The 23,259-nt window shown below is 45.7% G+C and overlaps 1 protein-coding gene and 1 long non-coding RNA gene across 6 annotated transcripts in view; one reads left to right on the forward strand and one right to left on the reverse strand.

The window, feature by feature from the left end:
• Window positions 1–13,241, reverse strand: part of BICDL1 (BICD family like cargo adaptor 1) — a 49,075-nt gene extending 35,834 nt beyond the window's left edge. For 2 of the 5 annotated variants that reach the window (XR_010348872.1, XM_064393073.1), the window contains exons 1-2: window positions 12,651–13,025; window positions 7,821–8,036 (exon numbers count right to left, since the gene is read on the reverse strand). Coding sequence is in view for 4 of the 5 variants with exons in the window: in XM_064393073.1 (XP_064249143.1) it covers window positions 7,821–8,036; window positions 12,651–12,971 (537 nt within the window). In the remaining variant the exon portion in view is untranslated. Of the gene's footprint in view, window positions 1–7,820; window positions 8,037–12,650 lie in introns of all 5 variants that reach the window. The other 3 variants (XM_064393075.1, XM_064393074.1, XM_064393072.1) reach the window with 2 other exon arrangements.
• A 3,950-nt stretch (window positions 13,242–17,191) lies between these two features.
• LOC135282879 (uncharacterized) lies at window positions 17,192–21,221 on the forward strand. Its single transcript, XR_010348874.1, has 2 exons — window positions 17,192–17,846; window positions 20,214–21,221. It is a non-coding gene; the product is annotated as an uncharacterized LOC135282879 (long non-coding RNA).
• The last annotated feature ends 2,038 nt before the right edge of the window (window positions 21,222–23,259 follow it).

The following is a 23,259-nucleotide window of genomic DNA, read 5'->3' on the forward strand; positions in this document are numbered from 1 at the left end:
TTGAAAAAAGAAGACTTTCATTATAAGGTGTGCAAACCTTATAACCCAGAAGGGGTCTTTAAAGATCAAATGCTTTTAATTGGTTTTTTCTTATGTAGCTATTTGCAAAGCTTTCAATCATGTTTGTCTCTGGTTCTAGCTGGTAATGCAGTGGCTGGATACAAACACCTTGTGTGTCCTACTTTCTAGAATCTCCTGGAGGAAGTGTTTACAGCAAGTGTGAATAAGCAGAAATATTTTGAAAATTTTCTTCTGCCCATGTGTTCCTACCTCTGAGCTACTGCATAATAAAACAATTCCAATAAACCACCTGGATGTAAACAGAATAGCCACTCAAAATTTTTAGTGCAGCGCAACAGGGGAGGAAAGGATTCATTCAGAATTTTATCTTCTTACTCCAGGACAAGTTCAGCTTCAGTTTTATGTTGGATTCTGGCTTTCAGATGTTCACAGATTAGTGGTGCTGCTGATGTCTCAAGACAGAAGCCCTTGCATGAACTTTTGAAATCTCTTCTAGGACCACTTGCCAGAGGAGAAAGCTGGGCTATGAGCCGGGATCAGCTGAAGTACAGGAAAGAACAGTGTATGGCTGACTACCAAGGGCTTTACACCTATGTGTATCTGTCCACGCATTCCTGCAGATGTGCTGCCCAGTGAAAGGGGTGGTGGGACAGGAGGTGTGCCTCTGTGATGTCTCCCGGGGCAGCCTCTGCTGCCTCATCCAGGCACCATGAGCCTCGGAGGGTGGGGATGAGCCGGGCACAGCCTGGGGGCTCATGGCTCGGGCAGACAATCATCCCGAGCTGGACTCCCGGGGGATGCTCTGGCAGAGTCACCTGCGAGGGCTCACTGATCTGCTCACGAGGGGCTCTTTTCACCCAGCATATAAAACGTTTACCTGTGCCAGCAGGCTCAGGAGCTCATTGTGGATGCTACGGACAACAGGCTGCCTTGGGCTGGTACAGCTCCAGCTCCAGCGCGATTTTGGGGGGGAAACTGCCGATTTTGGGGGGGGAATTGCCGTGAGCAGAGAGGAAAGGTGGGGAGGAGGCCGCGGGGGATGCAGAGGCGGGCGGGAACACGTCCTGGCAGGCAGCCGAGCCCTCGGGGGCGGCAGACGGGCCGCGGCCGCCGCGCACGTCACCAGCGCGTCTCCTGCGTGTCCCTGACTGCCGTGGCAGCACCAGCACAGGAATCACACCCGGTTGCCACGGCAACGTCACCAGCTGGGACATGCGGTGCTGTCAGCCAGCAACCAGCCAGGGGTCCCCGGGGATGCAGGGGATGCTCTGCTGCCCCACAGGAGGGTGAGGGTCCCATGTCCCACCCAGCCCCTGGGACCCAGGGATGCCATCCTTTTGCCCAGGAGCAGTGACTTGTGCAGTTCCACTCCCTTAACAGTAACATTTTATTTTCTAATCTAAATAGCAGTTTAATCCTTTTGATGGGGGGGTTGGTATTCATGAGCCCCTGTTTTATTCCACGCACAGCTTTCATAGAAGCACAAAATGTTAAGGGATTGGAATGGACCTTAAAGATCATCTAGTCCCAATTCCCCCTGACACAGGCAGGGAATTTTCCCACTAGACCAGGCTGTTCCGAGCCCTATCCAACCCGGGTTTGAATTTTGCCAGGGTTGGGACAAGCCACAGCCTCCCTGGGCAACTTGCTCCAGTGTCTCAGCACCCTCACAGGAGAGAATTTCTTTCTAATACTTAACCTAAATTTCCCTTCTTTTAATTTGTCCCCATTGCCCCTTGTCCTATCACTACAGACCCTTCTCTTTTTGCCCATTCCACAAGTGCTCATCAGCCAAAGGACTCAAGGGTAAAAATCTTTCATGAAATGAGTGTGTGCAAAATCCTTGGGCAAATTCTGTAGGGGGTGCTTCCCCCATGTTTGCTGAAATTACTTTGGCACCTCCTGTATTTATTCCCTGATGTCTGGATGGCCCTGTTCCTGTTGGGTCCCAAAGCTCTGTGTGTCCTAACATGGGGTTAATGGGTGCTGCAGGCTTGGACTGACTCTCAGCAGAGGGCTGAGCCTTTCTCCTTGTTCTCCCAGAGGACAAGTGCCACTCAGCAGGGACCTCAAGGTGTTTCTCCATTACCTTCCAGGGCACTGAAGGATTTCATTGAAGGACTCTGCAGGTGAGAACACGCAGCTGCAGTCATGTCCTATATTCACAGCTTTAGCATGGAAAGCCTCAGCACTCCAGGCCTGATGTGGCACGAAGCTGAATTATTAACAAGTGCTCTCTGCTAGAGGAGAAGCAACTGGAGAGAAGGAGCCTTTCTCATTAGTATTCCCCGGGTGATCAGGGATGTGGCTATGTGGCGTGAGGATCTGCTGATGCTCCAGAGGGGAGGGGAGATGGGGAATGAGGTTACTGGGAGGTTTGCTGGAATCAGTGTTTGGCTGGTGTCTGTTTCCTCTCACCTCAGCATATGTGACACGGGTGTGCCTCATGCCAGGCACAAAACAGTGCTCAAGGGCTGTCTGCCTTCCCCCAGGGAATGAGCAGCCCCACCAAAGCTGCCATGACAAGCAGGTCCTTCAGCCCCTTCAACAGGAAGCAGTGCTGCCCTTTCTCCTGCAATCTCCCCTTCCAGTGAATTTGGACTGCTCAGTGGTGATGCAGGTGAAGATTTGCTATGCAGGATTCTGTGCTTGAGGTGTTCAGTGTAGAGCTTCTAATAAGCTACTCACTTAATAGGTCCAGTAAACACTTTGAAAAGCAAAAACTGGAGAGTTTTTATGAAAAAGAATTCAGTGTAGTGGTTGATGTGCACCTTGAAATGTAGGGATAGTAAAAGCAACCCTTCTTTAGCCCAGGTTCACTCAGGATCTTTGTCTGGTTAAAAATAAACCCCCTGAAGCAGGACTTAAATTCAATGTGACTTGCCTCTGTGCTAAGGACGGAACTCCCAATAGACCCTGCTGGGCTACTGGAGACAACTTAATAAACAAGACATAAAGAGGCTTGCATTAAGCACCTGTATAGATAAAATAAGGAATTAAAGACATAATTCATAGTGTAATTGCTAGAAATCTCTGGCATGGCAAAAGCAGTGCAGCACACTTCCAATAATTTTCTTTTTCAGTGAATAAACTGAATTTCTTAAAATTAACGTTGTTCCTATGCTGATAGACCCAGCAACCAACCATTCAGAAAAATCTCTTCAAATAAATAACTGGCAACAGACCTGCCTCTCCTGCGTGTTCTTGACCATAAAAGGATATATTTAAAATACAAGTAATTTGGAAAGGAGAATACATTGGTTAGCTTGTTCTCAAATAAAAACCTGTTTCTTTCAAAGCAAAGCTAGGCAGTGCCTGCCAGTTCTCTAACATGCTGCGTGTTAGAGCATGAAGTGAGAAACTTCAACTGAAATATTACTGAAAGGAGGGTTTTGTGGTTAGTAAATAATACCTCCTTTGGAGAATTGTGGCCTGGCTGCTCCTGTTCTTGCTGTAGCAGAGGGATTGACTGAAACACCTCATTCTTTGTAGCAGCATGCTGGCTCTAGATGCTGAGTGAATCTAAGGAGTTGGTGACTGAGGGCCCCTCTGAGGGATGCCACAGCAGCCCAGCATTCCCCTCTAACCACAAGGAGCTGTTTCAGCAGTGCAAGATGATACTCTGCCACTGCCCCGGGAAACAGATTTGCATTGCAAAATCCACCTGAGCCTGACATTGTGAAATCTCTCCCCTGAGCTCCTGGAACCATAAAAGAAGCCCAGCTGAACTGGGAGGGATGAGCCTCGCCCAAGCTACACGCAGCAAACAGCTCCAGGAGCCAGAGCTGGGGAGCAGGAAATGTGTGGGAAAGCCATCTGGTGAAGGCACTCAGCAACAGCGTGCAAGTCTTCCTTCATTCACTTCCTGACAAAGTAGTAATATGTTGCCTCATTATAGAAAGATGACTGCTTGTTATTATTATTTGTATTAGTAACTCCCAGAAGCCCAAAGGTGGGGACAGGACTCTTGCTGTGCTCCCTGCTGTGGGCACATGTAAGAGGAGACCTTTCCCTATACACACTCCCCCATAAAAGGACAGAAGGCATAGGATTGTGGTTTTTGTGTTTTTCTTTTTTCTTTTTCTTTTTTTATCCTTGTGGGGAACTGAAACAGATGGGAGAGACTGAAGGAGCTGGAAACAGAACATGTAATAATTCCCAAGGCTCGACTTTCTCAGCAGAACTGTTCTTTGCCTCCTATACTTCAGCTCTGAGCAGTTCTGGTGAGTGTTTTGTACCCTGGCACACTGCTCATGAGGAGCTCTACAGCTCTCCTTGGTAAACTCAGCATTCAGCTTGGTGTGGACACACTGCTGAGAGCTCCTGCACCCTTTGCTGTGCTGAGGCAGGGGGAGGGAAATCAAAGCAATGTGCAGAAGGGATTTTAATCATCATGTAGCAAATTAAAAATACTGTGGAGGTCTTAAACTTGCTCTTTGGCATTTCAGTCATGTCTTTCATTATGTGCTCCCAGTCCAGCCAACGAGATTTTCCCCATGGTTTAATGCTGTTCTAACCTCAGGCAGTATCTTTGTTCTGCTAAAAGCAGAGAACCAAAGGCTGTATTTCAAGAGGAGGCAAAGTTCCTTATAGCCTACTTACTATTATTAGATATTTAAAGTTCTCCTATATCCTTCTCATTGGAAGACCTCAAACCATTTTAAAGACCTTATTTTAGCCTCTTGGTGACAGAGCAAGAGGCAAATTTTTAGATACTGGAACGGACTTAAAAGTCCTATCCTTGAGTTTTCCTTATCAGTCTTTGCTAGAATTGATGATGGATTTTTTCAGTCCCAGGCATTAATTGCAAGACAGAGCTTTCCAGATCCCCTTGCTGTCCTTGTGTGGGTGTGTGTGCTTGGCTGGTTGGCATTAGTGCCAGGTTTAGACAAAGTGAGTATGTGTTGGCTTTTCATCTCTGGGGAAGGCAGAGTTTAAAAAATGTCCTAAGGACTAATTAGTTGGTGAAAGTATGGCAGCAGCAGGAAGGAGGAGGGGCAGGATGAAGGAGATGGTGGCTGCTGCCCTGCTTTGAGATAAAAGAGGCTGAAGCCCAGGGAATCCAGAAGAAACAAGGACCATGTGGGCTGGCAGCTCCTGAGGCTGACTGTCATTCAACACACAGAGCCTAGTGCCAAGGGGATATCTTCTCCAGGAGTGAGATGATCAAGTGTTGTTAAGTGGGGCCATGAAGTGTTAATTGCTAAAAACTGTAGAAATTCAAATTTAAGGAGCCAGTACTTTCTAATGTAGAATGACTCTCAGAAAGAAGCCTGTCTTTGTGTCCTGTGAGTGAAGCAGGATATAGAGTGTTGGATGGGGCAGACTTGAGGCTCTGAATAAGTCTTTCATCACCTTATCCCAGACTTCTCATAACCCTCTGCTCCCAAACAACCCACGGTGACACAAATGCAGAACCAGGAACACAAGGAGGATACCAGCAACACCTTAAAGGTCACAGAAGCTGTAACAGCACCTCTTTGTAGGGCTTTTCCTCTCCCAGTGCTCAGTTCATGATCCCAGGAGAGATTCCAGCCTATGGCAGTATGGCTGTGGGCGAGCACATCCATGCAACTCTTAGTCATCCCTTTTATTAACTGGAAACCTAAGTGTAACAGGAGCCAGAACTACAGGGGTGCAGGGTTTAGGCAGTGTCACTGCCTCAGGGATTACATGTGTAACCTCTTCAGAACAAGAGACCACACACATGAGACTGCAAATACACTATGGAGCAACAAATATGGAATATTAAGGAGCCAGGAATCAAATGCTAATATAATGCTGAGATTTTAAAAAGCCTCAGCTAAAGCCCTTAGAATGGCAACAGATTGTTCCTCACTCTCCTTCAATTTGTCCAGGTTTTCCTGACTGTGGGAAGACTGTTTACACCCTTGCTATATCCATTGCTGTATTTGAGTTACTGGCAAGTTTTGGCCAGGTGACAAACTCAATGAGCACTGAATCGTGCCTCAGCAAACATCAGCTCTGTCTCTATCAGAGCTCATCTGCATTGGAGAAAAACTGTCCTCCAAGCTGGGAGCAGGGCTGGGCTGCAATGGGAAGGACAGCATTTTTGAATGTGGCAGCTCTGAAGTGGGTCAATGGGGACCATTTCTGGCTCTAATAGGGAGTTAAGGGAAAAGCCCATGCTTGGACACCACATGCTGTAGACTTGACTGGGTGGTTCCTCTGACAAGGCTTTGTGGAGTGGCTCTCTGAGCATCTGGCTGTGAGAGGTTCCTCTAGCACAAGTATCATGTGAGGGTAATCCCATGTGGTTTAAAAGCCCAAAACAAGCTGTCTGATTTGCCTCTTCTACCTTCTAGTCTGTTCATCCAGTTTATGCTTATGCTGGGGTAATAACAAATCTTACATTGCCCAGCCAGTGACAGAAATCATACACACACAGAAGGAGCCAAGTTCTTAGCCCTGGATAAGAAACCTGACACAACACAGGGCTTGTGCAATCTTGGGTGGAAACTCTCATCCATGATGTATGTGGAATATGCTCTGTCCAGAGAAAAGGTGAAAGATCTGTAGCTCACTTGGGACACATTGCTTTAAAAACACGGATAAACTTAGCAGCATTCCTGAGCTAAGGAAGATCAGGTCTTTTGGGGTTTTTTTCTCTTTTCTTTTTAAAGCCAGTTAACCAAATTGGAATAAGTGACGTTTAAAATCCTTGACAAGAAAATCTACAGTGGAATGAGGAATGATTTCCTCAAGTGTCAGTACAGAGTGTCATACCCAACACTAGCTCTTCTCAGCTCCAGAGGCACAGGACCACTGCACACACAGATTCAGTGAAGACCTGTACATGTGGCCCTCTTCAGAGTCCTCTGATCCTAGTGTTGTGGTTGAGGTGTCCACCCTCCCATACGCAAAATCCCTCTGTCAGCCCCAGAGACTCAACTCTGACAGAATTTAGTCTGAGAGATGTTCTACAGCTTGAGGTGGGCCACTTCAGCCTGAATCTGTGTGTGTGTGCTTTTGTTCTATGCTATTTTGGGAATAAGCAACAGATAACAAGCAAATGCCTTCGTCTGCTGGAGTAACTGTGTTCTCAAGCATTAAAATTATGGTTTGTACTAACTGTCCAGTGGGGAGGAAAAAAATCAAGGCTCTTAATTCCAGAAGACAGGTTAACTTCTGTGGGAAGGAGGCAGAAACTGTTAAGTCTTTTGCTGTCAGAAAGAAACTCATGCTGCAAGTATTCAGTCAATTAGGCTGATTTGTAGCAGCCTCACTATAAATCCTCTTTCATTCAGAGGCAAGTTAAGCTCTTTGATGAAACATGGCATTCCAAAGAATTTCAGTAGGTTCTCACACATCTAAGCATGGCAAAGTTATCTGTAGTGACACACCATCTGAGAATGACATGGTATGTTCAGTTCTACAACATTACAACTAATGTATCTCAAAAAACAGGAGGCCTGCAAAAAACTTCACCCCACTGTTGCAGATTAGCTTTCTTCTGGCATGCTACATTTGTTCAGCCTATTAGTAAATTAGAAACAGATTTTCTAAATCAGTTCTAGATACAAAAACAGTTGAGAGAGACAACTATGCAGTAAATGACCACTCAACCCAGATACACAACTGTTTCACCAAAGAAATGCATCACTCCTTAGAGGTGTAAAATCAGTTTAAAGGCAGCATGTCTTATCACGCCACCTGTATAACATGACCACATGCAGAACTGTTTGCTTCCCTGGAAGCTGGAGCTTCCCCACTTCTCTGCCCCAGAGGGGGGTGACAGCACAGCTGTCACCCTGTCCTGTGCCACCCAGCTGACTCACCCTGCTGAGCTGGTCCAGGAGTCTTTGGTTCTGCTCGGAGAGTTCCTGGACAGCGCGCGTCTTCTCGCGGTCGGCTTCGCGCAGGTGGACCTGCTGCTTCTCCAGCTCGTCCTGCAGCTGCTTCACGTCGCTCTCCAGCTCAGACACCCTTCCTTCCCACTCTCCCTCCTTGTTCTCAAATCGCCGCCGCAGCTCGTGCTTCTCCTGTTCCAGGTGCTGCATGATGGGAGAGAAGAGGTCAGGAAGGGAGGGAAAAATGGTGAATGTTTCCTTTTCCTCCTCTATGCTAGGGCTAAAACCTCGTGCAGGGAAAAGGATGGTGCTAGAGCGTGACAATGCCATGGAGATGACAATTCCACATCAGGGCAGGCCACTGGCACTAAAGCCATTTTCCATTTCCAGCAATAGGCATGTCCTTGGCCACTGGAGTTCAGCACATTGAATTTTTACTGAAATAACTGCCAAAAGAGTAAAGTAGGCTGCATGTCAATAGGCGAGATATATAGGTCAGACAGAGCAATTGATTTAGCAGAGCCCAGCTTAACTCCAAAGCAATATTTCAGTGGTCAGTAGCATAATTTTTTTTAAATTGCCTTTATAGTCAAAATACACAAACTGTATACCCTTACTGTTGGTGAGGAATGTAGATGAGGCATCCTTGCTGTCATATGGGTCTCATGAACAACAGTTGAATCATCTATCCATTTGCTCTTTCTATTCCTGACCTAATTAGTTGTCTGAGAGTTTGATAGTGCACAGTAACCCCATTGTTTGATGCAGCCTGCTCTGGAATGGCAATGGATGCAATGAACTGGTTGCTATAGACATTATGTATGTCCATGTTCTGGGTTCAGGCTTCTTAGAAACCACTCTCAGTTCTGGAGACTCTGCTCTGCTTTGGATTGGCTGGAAAATGAGGGACAACACAAACTGGTGAAACTTTTGCATGTTTTACAGGCTCAGTTAAATGAGGGCTTGATTGAAACAGAGCTGCAAATCAGGTCAAAGCAGATTTATGTTGTGCCCATTTGAAAGAATCCCTGCTCCAAAACTCTGAGCCTGAATTTCCCTTGGTGGCTGAAGACACACATTTACTTTCAGAACAGTCACAGATTGGGGACATGGGCATGTCCCAGGATTAGCAGGGAAACCTGAAAAATGGGAGTCCTCTCCTTGTTGGTTGCCCTCTGATCCCCAGAATAATCTCCTGCTACTCTCTATTAGATTCCTCAGTCTTTAATGAATGTATCTTACAAAAGAACAGAAACCCACTGGGCCAAACACTGGTGCACTTGCCTATTTCTCCCAGGTGAATTGTTCCCTAGTGAACAATTCCCATGGCACTTCTGATAGGAGGGAAAAATAAACCTGCTAGGTGGAAAAGAAAATTGCACTGCATTTATGTGAAGTGGCTTTTTATTGCTTGTTAGAAACACAGGCTGTGAGGGGGCTGTTTCCCCTGGGTGCCTATTGCTGATGACACACAGCCTCCCTGGCAGGGTCCCTGTCACCTTCCTGAGCAGGTCTGAATGTCAAAATCCTCCAGTACCTCTCCAGCTTCTGGCCTGTGTATTACTAATCTTCCACCCTTTTTTTGCTCTGCCACACAGATGCCATGTTTTCTCTTTCTTCACCTGATCCCCAAATCCTTTCCTATGCTCCCTCCAGCTCAGTGTAGCAGCATGTTGCTTGTGGCCTTCAAAATCCTTCTGCAAATTCCAGACTTTAATGAAAAACCCTTAAATATGGGGGAAAGTTGATTAAAAACAGTGGCCCATAGTAGGGGACTTCCCCATGTTTCAGCCACTAAAAGAATGAGCAGCCTTGCAAATGAGAGCTAAGCAGTAATATAAATATTTTAATGCAATAGGTAGGCATGAGATCCCAGCACCTGGCCCTTGACAACCATTGCAAAGAAATCCTGCTTGCAGTCCAAGTGTGGCTGGAGCAGCCACAATTTCACTTTCAGAGGCACACTGAAAATTCTGTCTTTTATAGCTCTGCCTCTTTCACTGCTAGGCAACGTTTAGAAAGATCCAGGGCCTTCTCTAAATGGAAAGTGGAACTTCAGCCTGCTGAGAAGCAGCACTGCAGCTGAAGTGCCCCAGACACCCAAATGTGATTTAGAAGCCACTGATAAGCCTTGTCAATCATTTAAAAAGCACTTTAGTCTTTCACTGCAAAAGAAAATCTCCACTACACACAGCCTCAATAAATGGCCATCACAAAGGCTGGCGTTGGAACAAGGTGAAGAATATGAAGTTTATTCTGTGGTGACAGAGAAACCAGAACAGAGCAGGGGGGCACGGAGAGGCTGCTGCAAAGAGGAGGAGAACCCAGAGGAGATGTGTTGACTGGTCCCCCTGCTTGTGCCAGCTGCCCTCACCCCAGCCCCAGGGCTGCAGGTCTGGAGAAGGGATTTCTGCACGTAGTGCTGATAGAGCAAACTGCTGTCCTCAGTAGGAGAGTTTCTTGTTTCTTGAGTGTCTCTCCATTCACCAGCTGCTCATTGATTTATATACAAAACTGCTTTCTAGAAGATGTTTTCTTCTGAAAACAGCTTCTCTTCAACTTAACTGAGCTGGGCTGGTCCTCCTCTGAAGAAACAAAAGCAAGGGGGAGTTTCCCAGCTGATAAGGAGGGTTCATACTGTAAAATGCTGGGACACAGCAGGCTCCTCTGTGTCAGAGGAACAGCACTATTAACTGTTTTAATCCCTTAGAGAGGATAAAACTGTCTAGGATCACATATCAGAATTTATTACAGAACTTCAATTCCATTATTAGAAATGAATTTAAATTCAGGCTGTGAAGTGCCAGAGTAGGTATATGGCAGGAATGCTGCACCTCAGCAACAAACCCACAAAACTAGAACACATTTAATCTTGAGGCAAAGCACCCAACGAGCAGACCAGTACCTTGGCTGTTGTGACATGGAGAGGCTTCACTGAGCTCTTGTAACCAATTCTGAACTGTGAACTGGGACAAAATATCTCCTTTTAAGTGCTAAACATCATTATGTCAGGATGCCACCAAGGATCTCATCTGAGACTTTGCGTTGTGTCTCCGTCAAAAAGTTCTCAGCTTAGGGAAGGAGGGAACAGCTGTGGGTCCTTCCTCTCTGCTCCTCTGAAATTGAAAAGCTTATTGTGAAATTTTATTCACTTCAGTGGCAACAGGAGGAGGCCGAGATTTAATCTGCAGAGGCTGGGATTATCAAGCTTGTGTTTTAGAAGATTAATGTTGAAATTTGATTTTTTGTGTGAAGCAGCACTGGGTTAAATTTGCCAAAACCAGTGGAAAAAAAAAATGACCCTAAAGTAGATAATACTAACTCCTCTCAAATGGGTAGCCTGGAAAATAGCAATCTGTTATTCCACTGGGAAGTTAGGGTGATAGTAATGGGATGAAAATATGTGAACAGTCAATATGTAAACAGTTGTATTTACAATCTCTTCATTTACCTTCTGAATGGGCCTGTGAGAGCAGAGGTAAACATTTGTGGGATGTTATTTAAAGTACTATAAAGTCGTAGTTTCTCCCCTCTCCTTTTCACCTCTACATTTTGCAAGCAGTGAGTGGTATTTGAGGCCCTGAAACTCCCTAAGAAGCAGCTCACTGGGTACCTAAACTTGTGCATTTTTCCTTTAAAGGTAGGAAAGCTTCTACTCCAGCTCCTAGGGAAAACCATGTCAGCACAACACCACATACGTCTGTTCTTACTTCAAAATCAAGCTGGAAACATTCACTCTGGGAAATTTTAATACTCTGGGAAATTCTCATCTGATAAACAGAGCCAATAAGCAACAATTTGAGCAAATGTCACCTTCACTATTTTTTATTAAAATAGCAAAGGCAGAGAGATTCCCTTGCAAAAAGGAAGGGATCAACTGGGGTAAATGACAAGCTTAATAAGAGAGAGGAATTTTTGTCAGGAGAACAAAGGGCATACAGTAGTTTCACAAATCCTCTTGAACTTGAGAAATGTTAAGTCTGTGAGGAAGGAATACAGGAATATGCAAGACTGTGCAGAAAGAACTGGTTCAGGGCTGTGACTTGAAATGTGAATGTTAATCCAGCACTGTTCAAACTCTCTCCAGAAAGGTGAGAAAGGCTTTCTTTAGCCTTCTAAGCAGTATTACTTATTGGAAGAAATACAATTTCGAGAGTACCTGTGAGGAAGAGTGAATAATAGTGGTTCTCTCACAATTGTGCAAGAGAGTCGTTCAAAAAAAAAAAAAAAAGCTGCCTGCACAAGTCCTTTTCTTTGTAATAGCTCTATTTAATCCTTAAAAATCAATAAATAGCTCAATCCCCCGAGTTCCTGGCAAACAGCTCTCTCCAGATACCTGTAGGCATTTTTTAGAGCAAACGGCTAACAGCGATGTATCATTAGGGCTTATCTCCTGCCATGCCTAAAGCCTTAGCTGCAACAGCTTAAGCATAAGGGTCACATATGCTCTGTAGCTCAGTACCTGCTGTGCAAATTTAACTCCCGAGGTATTTCTGTGGCGGGATGAGCCGCGCTCATCCCTCCCAGGTGGTCCTGGGGCAGAGGAGCCCCCAGGAGCCTCCGGAGCGCGGTGCTGCAGCCCGGCCGCGGCCCCACGCGCCGGCTCTGGGCCGGGAGCGGGGGAGAACGGCAGCTCTGCCTCCGCCAGGCCTCGCAGGCACTGCTCAGAGCCCTTCCTCCCCGCCACGGCCACAGCGCGTCCCGCGGGCTGCTCGGCAGGGCCCGCGCCCGCCGGGAAGGGGCCGCGCTGCGCGGGGAGAGCCCGCGGGCCGGGGCCGGGGCCGGGGCCGGGGCGGGCGGAGCGCGGCGGGGCCTCACCTCCAGCTTGTCGGTGAGCTCCTTGTGCATCCTCTCGTACTGCCGGCTCATGTCCTGGTTGCGCTCCAGCAGCGCCTTGCCCAGCCGCGCCGCCAGCACCAGGTCCTTCTCCTTCTGCCGGATCAGCGAGAGCAGCTCGGGGTCGCGGGCGGCGGCGGCGGGCGGCGGCTCCGGCGGCTCCCCGGCGGCGGCCAGCAGCGCCAGCTCCTCCTCCAGGGCCAGCTCCAGGGCGGCGGCCCCGGGCGGCTCCATGCCGCCGGCGCTGTCCGCCTCCGCCGGTGCTGACCCGGCGGCGGGCAGGCGCAGGCACGGCGCCGACATGGCCCTGCGCGCCGCCGCCGCTCCGCTGCGCCCCCCGCGCCCGGCCCGCGGCTGCGGCGGCTGGGCGGGGAGCGCCGCCGCCCCCGGCCCCCGCCCCCCGGCGCCGGGCCCCGGCAGCGCATCGCCACCGCCACGGCCACCGGCGCAGCCGCCGCCAGCGGCACCGGGCCCGGGCGGCGCGGGGGAAACCGGGTCCTGCCTGCCCCGGCTGCCGCGGGCAGGTCTCGCCCCTTCTGCCGCAGGCCCAGGCCAAAAATCCCCCCAAAACATCGGGAAGTCCCCGGAGGGAACTTGGCACCCCCGAGGGGCACGGCGCGTTCTCCTCGCTCGCCGCCCGTCCCCCAGAGCTCGAGCGGGGCTCTTTCGGTTGCCAGAGCAGCTCTCGGAGCTTTGTGCTCAGTAGTTCACCCAGAGAGCCGACTACAGCTTCCAACAGCCACCGGGGCTTGCTTTCAATTTCAGCTGGTTTGGCATGTTCTCGGGTAACATTCGTCCGAAAGGTACCCTCAGTGAACGTTGGGAGTTGTAGTCACTTCAGCTCCCAGTACGATTCCCTCTATTGGGGCAGGACTGGTTGGGGTTTCAGTTTTGGTTTTGTTAATTTTTTATCTCCTTAGATCCCAGTACAGGAGTGAGGCTGAGGCAGAATACAGCAGCATAAACCAGGGCATATATACTGTCACATGTGCTGAGACCCCATTCCCTCAATTTCTGATTATACTCTAATTTCAAGCAAGGCTTTAATAATGATGGGACAAAAACATTTTAAAGGGAACTTGTGCTTTTGATTCCTAGACTCTGCAGACAGTAATTATGAGTTTCACAGCTTTTTTCTTTGTACACTGCTTTCTTGGGCCTTGCTTTCCTTTCCTTCACTTAGACCATGTTAATTTGTATGCAACAACCCCAACACATCATTCTGAGGATGTTTTTGGCTGGGACAGTTGGTGACTGATGCAGCTTTCAAGCAGGGCTGGCTTCTGCCTGGCGTCAGACCCAGGGCCCTGGAGAGCTGCTGATTATTCGTAACAGTTAGAACATGAATTGTGGGAATGCAAACTTCCCTCTGGCCATCTGCCACTGGGACTTGGCCTTTAGTGGGGATCCACCCCAAGAGCCCAGCTTGGGGGACCTGTTGGTCCTTGGCCTTTTTCTTGGCAGTGTCAGTTAACGGCAGTGCTGCTTTTTGTAATGTGAGCACCTACTCTCCAAGGACCGGGCAGACTGGTGCCTCGTGCTGCCAGCACCTGTCCCACCACGGTAACTGCTGGCCCTTATGACCATTGTGATTTCCTTTGGCTGGTGACCCAGAGGTGACACCTCCTTTATCTCACAGCAATTCCCCCAGGCACTGACTTTTCCAGTCCTTTTGTCCTTGCAGTTCCACAGACGCTTACATTGCTGGAAAGAGGGATTGACCATAAGGTGAGATGGTTTGGACAATATTTTCCCTTTTAAAAGAACCCCTGTCCCAAGAGGAGCTGTGATTGCACAGATTTGATCATCTCTATTTAAACACAGGAGGGCGTTTAATATTTAAACTGATTGTGAGCACCTTCTGCTGGAAGTGCCTACTACAGCAAACCAAGCCTCCTGGTGTGATTAATGAAATCCATTGTGGCATTAATTTTCATCTCTAATGCTTCCTTCAGTGTATAAAACAAAAAGCGATTATACTGAGATGGTTTTAATCTCCCAAACAAAGCCTGAAACAAACCCCATTGCTGCATCTGTTAGGAGAGGGATGAAGAAAATCTATTGCTTGGGTGGAGAGGGAAAAGCACATATAAATCAGTGAAATGTATTGTAAATATGCCACCATCTTAGTCAGGCATCTATACAAGCTTAATGTTCTTTTGGGGACTATTGACTGCAAAACATAACTGTTATCTGGAGCAACCCTGGATTAAAGCTTTGTTTATAGCACAACATATTATTGACTTCCACTTAAAAAAAATTTAAAAATCCATTGTCCTGTGAATTTAATTATTGGTTTGGCTTTTTAGAAATACAGTATGTTACTGCTTCTAAAACTCCTTTGTATGCTACTTTATTAGGATTTTATTTTGTATGTGTCATTCCAATCAAATACCTATGAAACATGTTAAGAATATAACAATGCAGTTTCTTTACAATGAAATGGTGGCATTATATATTAGGATCCTGAAATGTATTTCAGCTGAGAGCTGGGACAGTTGCTGACTGTAAGTGGACACCCAACTCTCATTTCTGCTCTTCTTGCCCTGCTTCAGCCTGGTTATGTCCTTTGGAAAGCCTCAGCCCAGAAAATAGAAGAACCAGTTATTGGAAACCAGTCAAACATGAGATTGTTTTGTTTCAATTGCACTGCTTGAAGGCTGATGTGAGACTTCACTCCTCAGGTACTGCAATAGTGAGTAGCTCTTGTGGAGATTTAGATCAGGCATTTCAAGAGCTGACACTCTTGCAACACAGAAGGTTCCTGTGTGTACAGAACAAATGATCTTTCAGCCTGGAAATCACTCCAGGTATGGCCCTTTCTGAAAATGCAAAAAGGCCAGACTGACTCAAGCACACAGAGAACCAAGAGCAAGTGACTGATGCCAGTGATGTCATCACAGAGCACAGAAATGTCACCTTGCCCAGGACATATAGGCTTCTTTGTGATATTAGCAAACAAGGGTGAAAATAAAGCATAGGTGTAAGAGAGTGGGGTAAGAGTCTTTGTAAGAGGGTCAATCTCTCTTTTCTTGCTCAGATCAAAATCTTGCAGGTCTGTATAAACTAGGAAGCAAAAGGTTCTATTATGGGGCAAAAGGGTGGCACTGGCCTTGCCTCTGAGTATTTCTTTTCCTTCTTGCTTTTCCCCATCCCACAAGTACTGAACCCAGTGAATAAACCGTGGGGAGGGTTGGAGAACTTGATTCAAGGAGCCATCCAGGGCAACCTGCCAGTGCAAATTCCCTCTGCTAAACAGGTTCCTAAAGAGCAAGATACTGAAACAGGCAATCCAGCTTAAGCTGTGGATACAACAGCGAGTATTGTCCTTCCCAGAGGGTCAAGGGGAGGTGAACTCTAAGCTGTGCAGGCTCTTCAAGCCCAGTGTCAAGTATATTGTTAAATCTGATGCTTTGAAATCTGTATTCTGCCTTGCAGAGATTTCACTGGTTGGTTTGTTCACAAAGGAAGTGTGGCAGAGGGTCTGGACCTTTGCTGGTTACACCAACAAATGCTGGAGCATATAGGACTGTATGACTTGAGCAGGACAAAGCATTTTTCACACATCAGAAAAGCTGCAAATCCAATAAATGTCCAAGTGCTTCAATCAATACCTTCACCTTAGCTGTGAGGGCAGCACTCAGATAACAGACACTGCAAGGGATCATCCTTTTTTGTTTAGAGTAAGGGGAGAAAAAGATGTGTTGTGGGAAAGCCACAGCCAGACCTGTAAAAGTAGGTTATTGTCCTGTGCTTTTAAAGCCGACTGTGGTGAGAAAGGAATTCCCATCAACATCCTTAATCTTCCTGCCAGTGGGCTGACAGACTTCCAGGGGAGGCAGCACAAGCGATCAGGTTTCTTTTGCTATTCTCTCTCTCTCTCTTTCTCTCTTTCCCTATTTCTCTCTCACTCCCTGTCCCACTCCCCCCTTTCTGAATTATTAATTGCTTTATTCTTCTGTTTTTCTGCACTTTATTTCTGACAAATATCTTACTTTTTCTGGTTGTTTGTACTGCTGTGCTGAGGTGTTACAGCCACAGCCTCTTCTGCTGCAAAATGTGCAGCCAGCCTCAGAGAGTTTGCAGTTACCCTAATGAATAATTAAAGGTCATGTGTCTTTCTTGCAGAACAGGCCAGAACAGGCCAGTAAAGCCAGAGATAAGACTCGTGTGAACTTTCTTTCTCTTAGCTTCTGTAATGTCCAAAGCTATCTAGTATGTGCGTGCCCAGCTTTTCCCTGATGCTGAGTAGAGGAAATACAGGGTGGGAAGGTGTATTTGCAGAGCTTGGTAAGGGTGAAAAAACGCCAGAGATTTATCATTTAACTCTGGGAAGTTTTAAGAAGGGAAAGAAAGCTGTCATGAGTGTTAACCAAGCAAGATATAGTAAAATGGAAGACCATCCTGATTTTTCTCAAGGCTCAGTATCTCCACAGAATTTCTGACAAATTTGGTTTTTTCCCCAGGATTATCAATATCACATCAAGTAGAACAGAAAGACCACTCATCCACCACGGTGAGTCATGGCATTGAAGTCAGGGGAAACATCCCTTGACTGCTAAGGGGGTAAAGCATGGATGACTTAGGAGTGCCCAAGGACAGAGCCAACACCATGCTGTGCTCACCCTGCCTGTGTGAAAGGAACAGGGGGTGCAAAGGGAAAGGAACAGGGGAACAGTTTGACTTGTAATATGGCACATTGGAGTTAGAGATGTAACAATTTTGTGCTATAGGTTTTAGTCTCTGTGAATTGTGAGGTCTGGAAGCTTTCTGTAACAGTCTTTCCAAAACAAAGCTGACAGTGCTGAGAACAAGCAGAACTACTCTAGACCTGGAGGAGTTGCATGGCCAAGTTTCAGGCCAGCTTGATCTGTCTGGAGTACCCCACCAAAAATTTGGCTTTGGTTCACAGCTGACCCTAAACTGACACACATACTGCCTTGCACCTGAGGCTCCTTCTTGGCTTACCATGGTTCAGGGAGACTCTGGACACGGGATCCAAGCTGTCTCCTTCTTTGTGGGATGATCTTTAACACTTATGCCAAGAGGGCTCCCATCCTCACACACCCTTGTGCCAGCTGCTGGGATTGCAGTGTGCCTTCGGCAGCATGACAGACTGCTGGAGCTACTCAGAGCTGCTGGAGAAGCTGCAGAGAAACAGAAAACGTCTCGGGCACGGTGAGCACAACAGGGTGCAGAGGAGAGCTGGGCTGGGGACGTACAGGGTGGCATTGAACACTCACATGTGAGGTATTGGGTCTGAGTGCTCCCACACAAACCCAGCTGTGGGCTGGCTGCTTCTGCAGCCCACAGGAGGATAAAGATGTAATGGTTCCATGGGAGATGTACATCTACATCTAGGCTGGTGCTGTGTTTTCTTAATGAACTAGGTGTTTCAGCAGTGGGTGTGAGTTCTCCTTCTGGAATCTTAACACATGACAGTGTTTGCCAAGCCTTTGTGGAACAAACACTCCTATTAAGAATTAAAAAGTAGCTTGTGCCTTTGCCCATATTAAGGCACAATCTGAGACAGCTGTTCTTGATTGTATTTCTTTACAGCAAACCCTTAGGTCCTAAAATTACCTGTCATGGTGTGGGCCATGGAGTTCTGCAACCATTAAATGATTGGACATGACTTTGTGCTTTGTTGTAGGGAAAAATACTTGTTCACTATGATCTCGCTCTGCTTCTTAGGGATATGCTGTGATTTGTAATGACTTGTTTTAGGAATGCTGGTCTTTGATCTGGCATTACTGGATTGTAATTGACCATGTTGACACAAAGCAATGGTGAGGTTTAACGCAGCCTCTTTCACTCACTGTTGTGGTCAATTATTTCATGATAATGGCAACTCTGCCAGGTATTTTTGCTTCATTGAGCAATTATGTTGTTATGGAAACTGGTATTCTATAAATTATTTGAAGAGAGGCCTGATTCACTTATTGGGAACAAGAAATTTTAAAGTAAAAAGTACAGGAAAACAGGGTTTTTCATTAGCTGTATACTTATTTGTGTAATTACTAATCTTTAGAGCTGTTAACTCCTTGGTGAAAATATCAGCACCTTCGTGTCCCTGCAGGATCTGCTCCGTTGTCACATCATTAGAGCCAGACAATCCTGCCCAGGGGGAGGCATCCTGGGTATGTGCAGCACAGCAGCTTTCAGAGGAGCTTTTGCAGCACCCATTACCTATGAGAGTAATCCCCTTTCACGCCCCGAGCTGTTTCCTCAGCACTTTCCAAGAGCTCGAACTACGATAAACATGTGGGTGGAAAACCATTGAACAGAAGTAATTAAGTTGCTCCTGGTGAGCTAAAGCTCATTCTACATGGATGAGGAATCTTGCATTAGCTGGAGGTAGTCAGTGCTATTCCCCAGCATCTTTCTCCTTTTTCACGCTTTCAAACTGAGATTTCTTCTGGTTCTTTTTAACAGTTGAGTTACTAAAAAGAACATTGTCACCTTTCACAAGTTCAGCTCTCAGGGCAGGGGGCACAGGTCTCCCTGGGCCCCAGCAGTGCTCTGCACTGTCAGGAGCAATAACCTCTCCTCCTCTTAGCTCTGGAGGCACCTGGAAATCTGTCTTTGCTGTGTCTGCCTGGTCATGGGGAGATCTGCAAGTACCAGGGAATCAGTCTCCAGATGATGTTTCCCTGAGTAGCAGGGTTTAATTTGGGAGGCAGTAATCAACCTTGCTATAAAAATAGCCAAGTCTTGATTTCTCCAGAAAAATTCAAATCCTGTGTCTTCTCATGCTGGTTGCTGGTTTCTAAATTCCCTTAATCAGTTTTGTCAGCACCCTTCTGTTTCACAGAATGGCAAGTTGCCAGACTGGTGTATCATCTTCCTGGGGTCTGCTGCCCACGTAGCAGGTATTCAAATTCAAAATAGCAGACTTTGTAAGAGTGCAGGACACCTTCAGCTGGCAGGAAAAGATTGGGTTTCTTACAAATGTGGTTACATATTGGTGTATGAGAACAATTCACAATGAAATGAAACTTGCCATGAGTGATTTCCATTTTAAGCTCGTATTATGTATAGGAGTTTTCAAGAGAAAAAGAATTGCCAAATAACAGCTAAGACATTCTGTTGAATTATGGGTATTGCTTTCTGCTGTTTAATTACTTGCAGAGTGCACTACCCTGTTGGAAAGGCAATGGCAGAACAGTTTTCATCTGGCAAAATATTTCTGTAGGATTAGAAAGTAAATTATTTTCCATTACTTGTACTGCTCAGAAAACCAATGTATCTTTTTTGCCCCATTTGGGGACTTGAATCACAAACAAAAGCAGGATGTAGAAAGCTTATTTATTTTCTCATTTTACTGCAAACATAAGAACTCTGTACAGCACTGTGCAAATATCCCTGGATGTGGCACATGGCATCTGCTTTTGGAGAGAAAGCAAAACCAGACCTTTCCCAAAACTACACACCACCCCTCCCTGTACTTTCTGCTTTCCAAGGAGTACAAAGCTCTTCACAGAAAACATAATGAGGCAGTTCTTGGGGTGACATTGTCCTGCAATCCCTGTTCCCCTTTCACAGAGGGATGAGGAGAAGCCAAGGCAGTAACCTGCCAACAGTGCCCAGTGCCAAGGCATGCAAATCTCATGATCGAGTTGAGACCTACAGAAGTAACCCTTAGATCACAGTTCCTCTTCAAGAGCCAAGTCACAAAAGAAGAACAAGAGTTCCTGTCAATATCTCTTTGCAATGACTACACTGCTTTGGTTTTTGAGTCAGATTCCTGAGGATCAAGAAAGAAGCTGCTGTAACACAGCTGAAGTCACAGATATTCAACAGTGATGGTATTAAACAGCTGAATAGAGCAAGAGCAAGAGAGAAGGTTGAAGCTCCAGAGGGCTTGAGATCAAAACATAAGGAACATGGAAAACATGAGAGATTGGTTTTAAATACTAGAAAGGACCAATGGAGAGAATGAATCCATATTACAGTAATTTCACTGATCCACTTTACAGTATTTTTTTTATTTGTGAGATAAATTATTCTTGTAATTTTAAAAAGTATTTCTTTATTCCTGCTGGGAGGACCTAGTTGACATCAGTTGTAAATGTGTTAGGACAGAAAAATCAAAGTGTTTAACCGCTGCGAGGCACTCTCATAATATCATAATGCCTTTTGAAGCGGTAATTCAATGATTGATCAGAGGAGATCTAATTAACTGACTACATTATATGAAAAAAACAACCATGGAGAAAGCTGTGATACTCTGGGTATCACATTCATCAGAATCTTTGCTCTGCTGCATGGGTGTGGGTGTTCTAAGGAAAAGCCAAACCTTCATTCAATGGATCACCTAAAAATAAACCTTAAGATTAAAAGTTTCCTTTCTCTTTCTATCTTGCCTTTCCCATATTATTGCTTTGCATACTTCTAGACATTTTAGGAAGTGCATAGACCATATTTGTCACTAAAATATTCAGCATTAAGCTAATTGCTTAAATCTAATATTCACCCACACACTATCTATATGGGGGTGAAATTTAGATGTGAACATTACCTTAATAAAATGCCTTCTATTCTTGTTTCCCATTTTTGCATTTTGCTGTAGAGCATTCCATGCCTGCAGGGGCAGGGTGAGCTCAGTTGCATTGGGAATGACATTAATGAACATTTAGTGCAGCCTCGGTGTGAGTTCACAGCCAACATCTCCCATGGGGTGTGTGAAGGCAGTGATGAGACAAAAAGGGAGCCAGATACTCTTCACTGGGATCAACGAATGTGTTGACATGCTGTTGTCAAAAGATGAGAAGATTGGGTGCATATTTTTCTTACTCAATGGCCTTTCATCCTGGATGTAGAGACTGATTAGAGACTGATAAAACTCCACAGCAATCCAGGCTCTGGGTTTGGCTGAATGCCCTTTGGTCTGTGATTCTCCTCTCTCTTGGAGATCAGGTTATTTTATAAAGCTTCATACCTTTGCCTGCCTAGAATGACATGAAATCAGCCTTGTTGAGCAGGAAGAGAAAAGTAATCAAAAATCATATTTTGTACATTATTTCAGTGCTGTGGGCTAGCTTGCCACTTATTTGGATATCTGGTATCTTTCAGCAACACTTTGATATTAAAAGTATATCTTAGTTTAAATAAACATGTTTTTGCCTATTTTAGTCATTGTCTTTTGGGTCAATGTCAGATGCAGCCTTATGTGAAGAATTTAGTTTATATTTTCCCTCCCTGTTTTCATATAAAGACATCATATAGACAGAAGAGTTTTGCTTCCCCAAATCTACACTTAAATGAAGACATTTCAGTGAAGGCAAAAAAACAAAGGCAGCAACTACCTTCCAAACATTCCATTATTGAATATCCTTGCAGAAGAGCCTGCATGGCTTCCCCTTCCACAGTCTGCCTTATAATCCTTGCTACTCCCTGGGTCAGTTTTGTGCTACTCAGTATAAAATACACACTGTGTCAGTTTTACTCCAGTTAAATAACTCCAAAGGAGTAACCTATATACAACTAGCTGAAATGTTTATGGGTTTGCCCTTCAAGTGTTTTTGTTTGTTGACTGTTTCAGAACTTACTCAGTGGGAAAAAAGAGATGCTTGCACATAACATGGTATGTCTGCAGAGTTCAGGAAATATTGTCTCACATTTTGAAGCACACCAACATCCCTGCCCAGTGCAGGAGCCTCCTGGGAACTTGTGGGCATGAAAGGTAAGAGCTTACTGTGATTTTTAGTGTGTCTGCACATGCGTCACCCTCGGTTGCTTCTCTTTCTCTCCTGATGACTTTTCAGCTCAATAAGTGGTAGCATAAATAACCTGCAGTGCTACAGCCACCAGAAATTGGAAAATCATTCAGCAGCACAGCCTAAGACCATCTCCAGCCAATGGGGGAAAGGCCTGGGGGTCAGGGAGGTGATTTATGGGAATCATCTCTCAACTGCTATAGAATTAGCACCTAGAGCTGGAAAAAAGAATCTGGAATAAAGGAATCTACCTCTATGGAAAAGTGCCTCACTCTGCACTTCAAATGTTTTGTTTTAAAAGCTGGAGTTGTATTTATAGAAATTAAAATGGGGTTCCCCTGTGCCAGCCTTTTGTATCTATTATTCTAACATGCTTCTGTTGAACTTGTCTGATTTTCTGCTACTGTTAATTCTATCTATTAGTTGTTAGTCTGTTGAACCCTTCTTCTATCTCAGTTTTTGAAGAATAAGAGTAATCTGAGTAATTGGAGAATGTTGCCTAGGCCAGTGATTGTTTTTATAAAACAGAAACATTATGTTCCTCTTTATTTACAGTCATTGTAAATGGAAAATGCATCTATTGTTTGTGTTGCTCTGAAATTATGTATTGCTCTTTCAGACACCTGAGGACCCATTATCACCTCCTGAATTTTTGTGTTTGTCTGTGAGAGAAAATGCCCTTTATTGTCCTATCTCAGAAACACCTTCTCATCAACTGGGAACCGATTTAGAATTCTTTTAATTCAGCAGATCATTAGAATATATAGGACACTTCCAGGGAAAATTAAACCATGTGGAAGCAATAAAAGACTGGCAGTTATGTCTGATCAACAGTAATGGTCCAGCATCTTGGGAGAAAAGAATGTATTTTA

Source organism: Passer domesticus, chromosome 17 (genome assembly GCF_036417665.1).
Source record: "Passer domesticus isolate bPasDom1 chromosome 17, bPasDom1.hap1, whole genome shotgun sequence".
NCBI lineage: Eukaryota > Metazoa > Chordata > Aves > Passeriformes > Passeridae > Passer > Passer domesticus.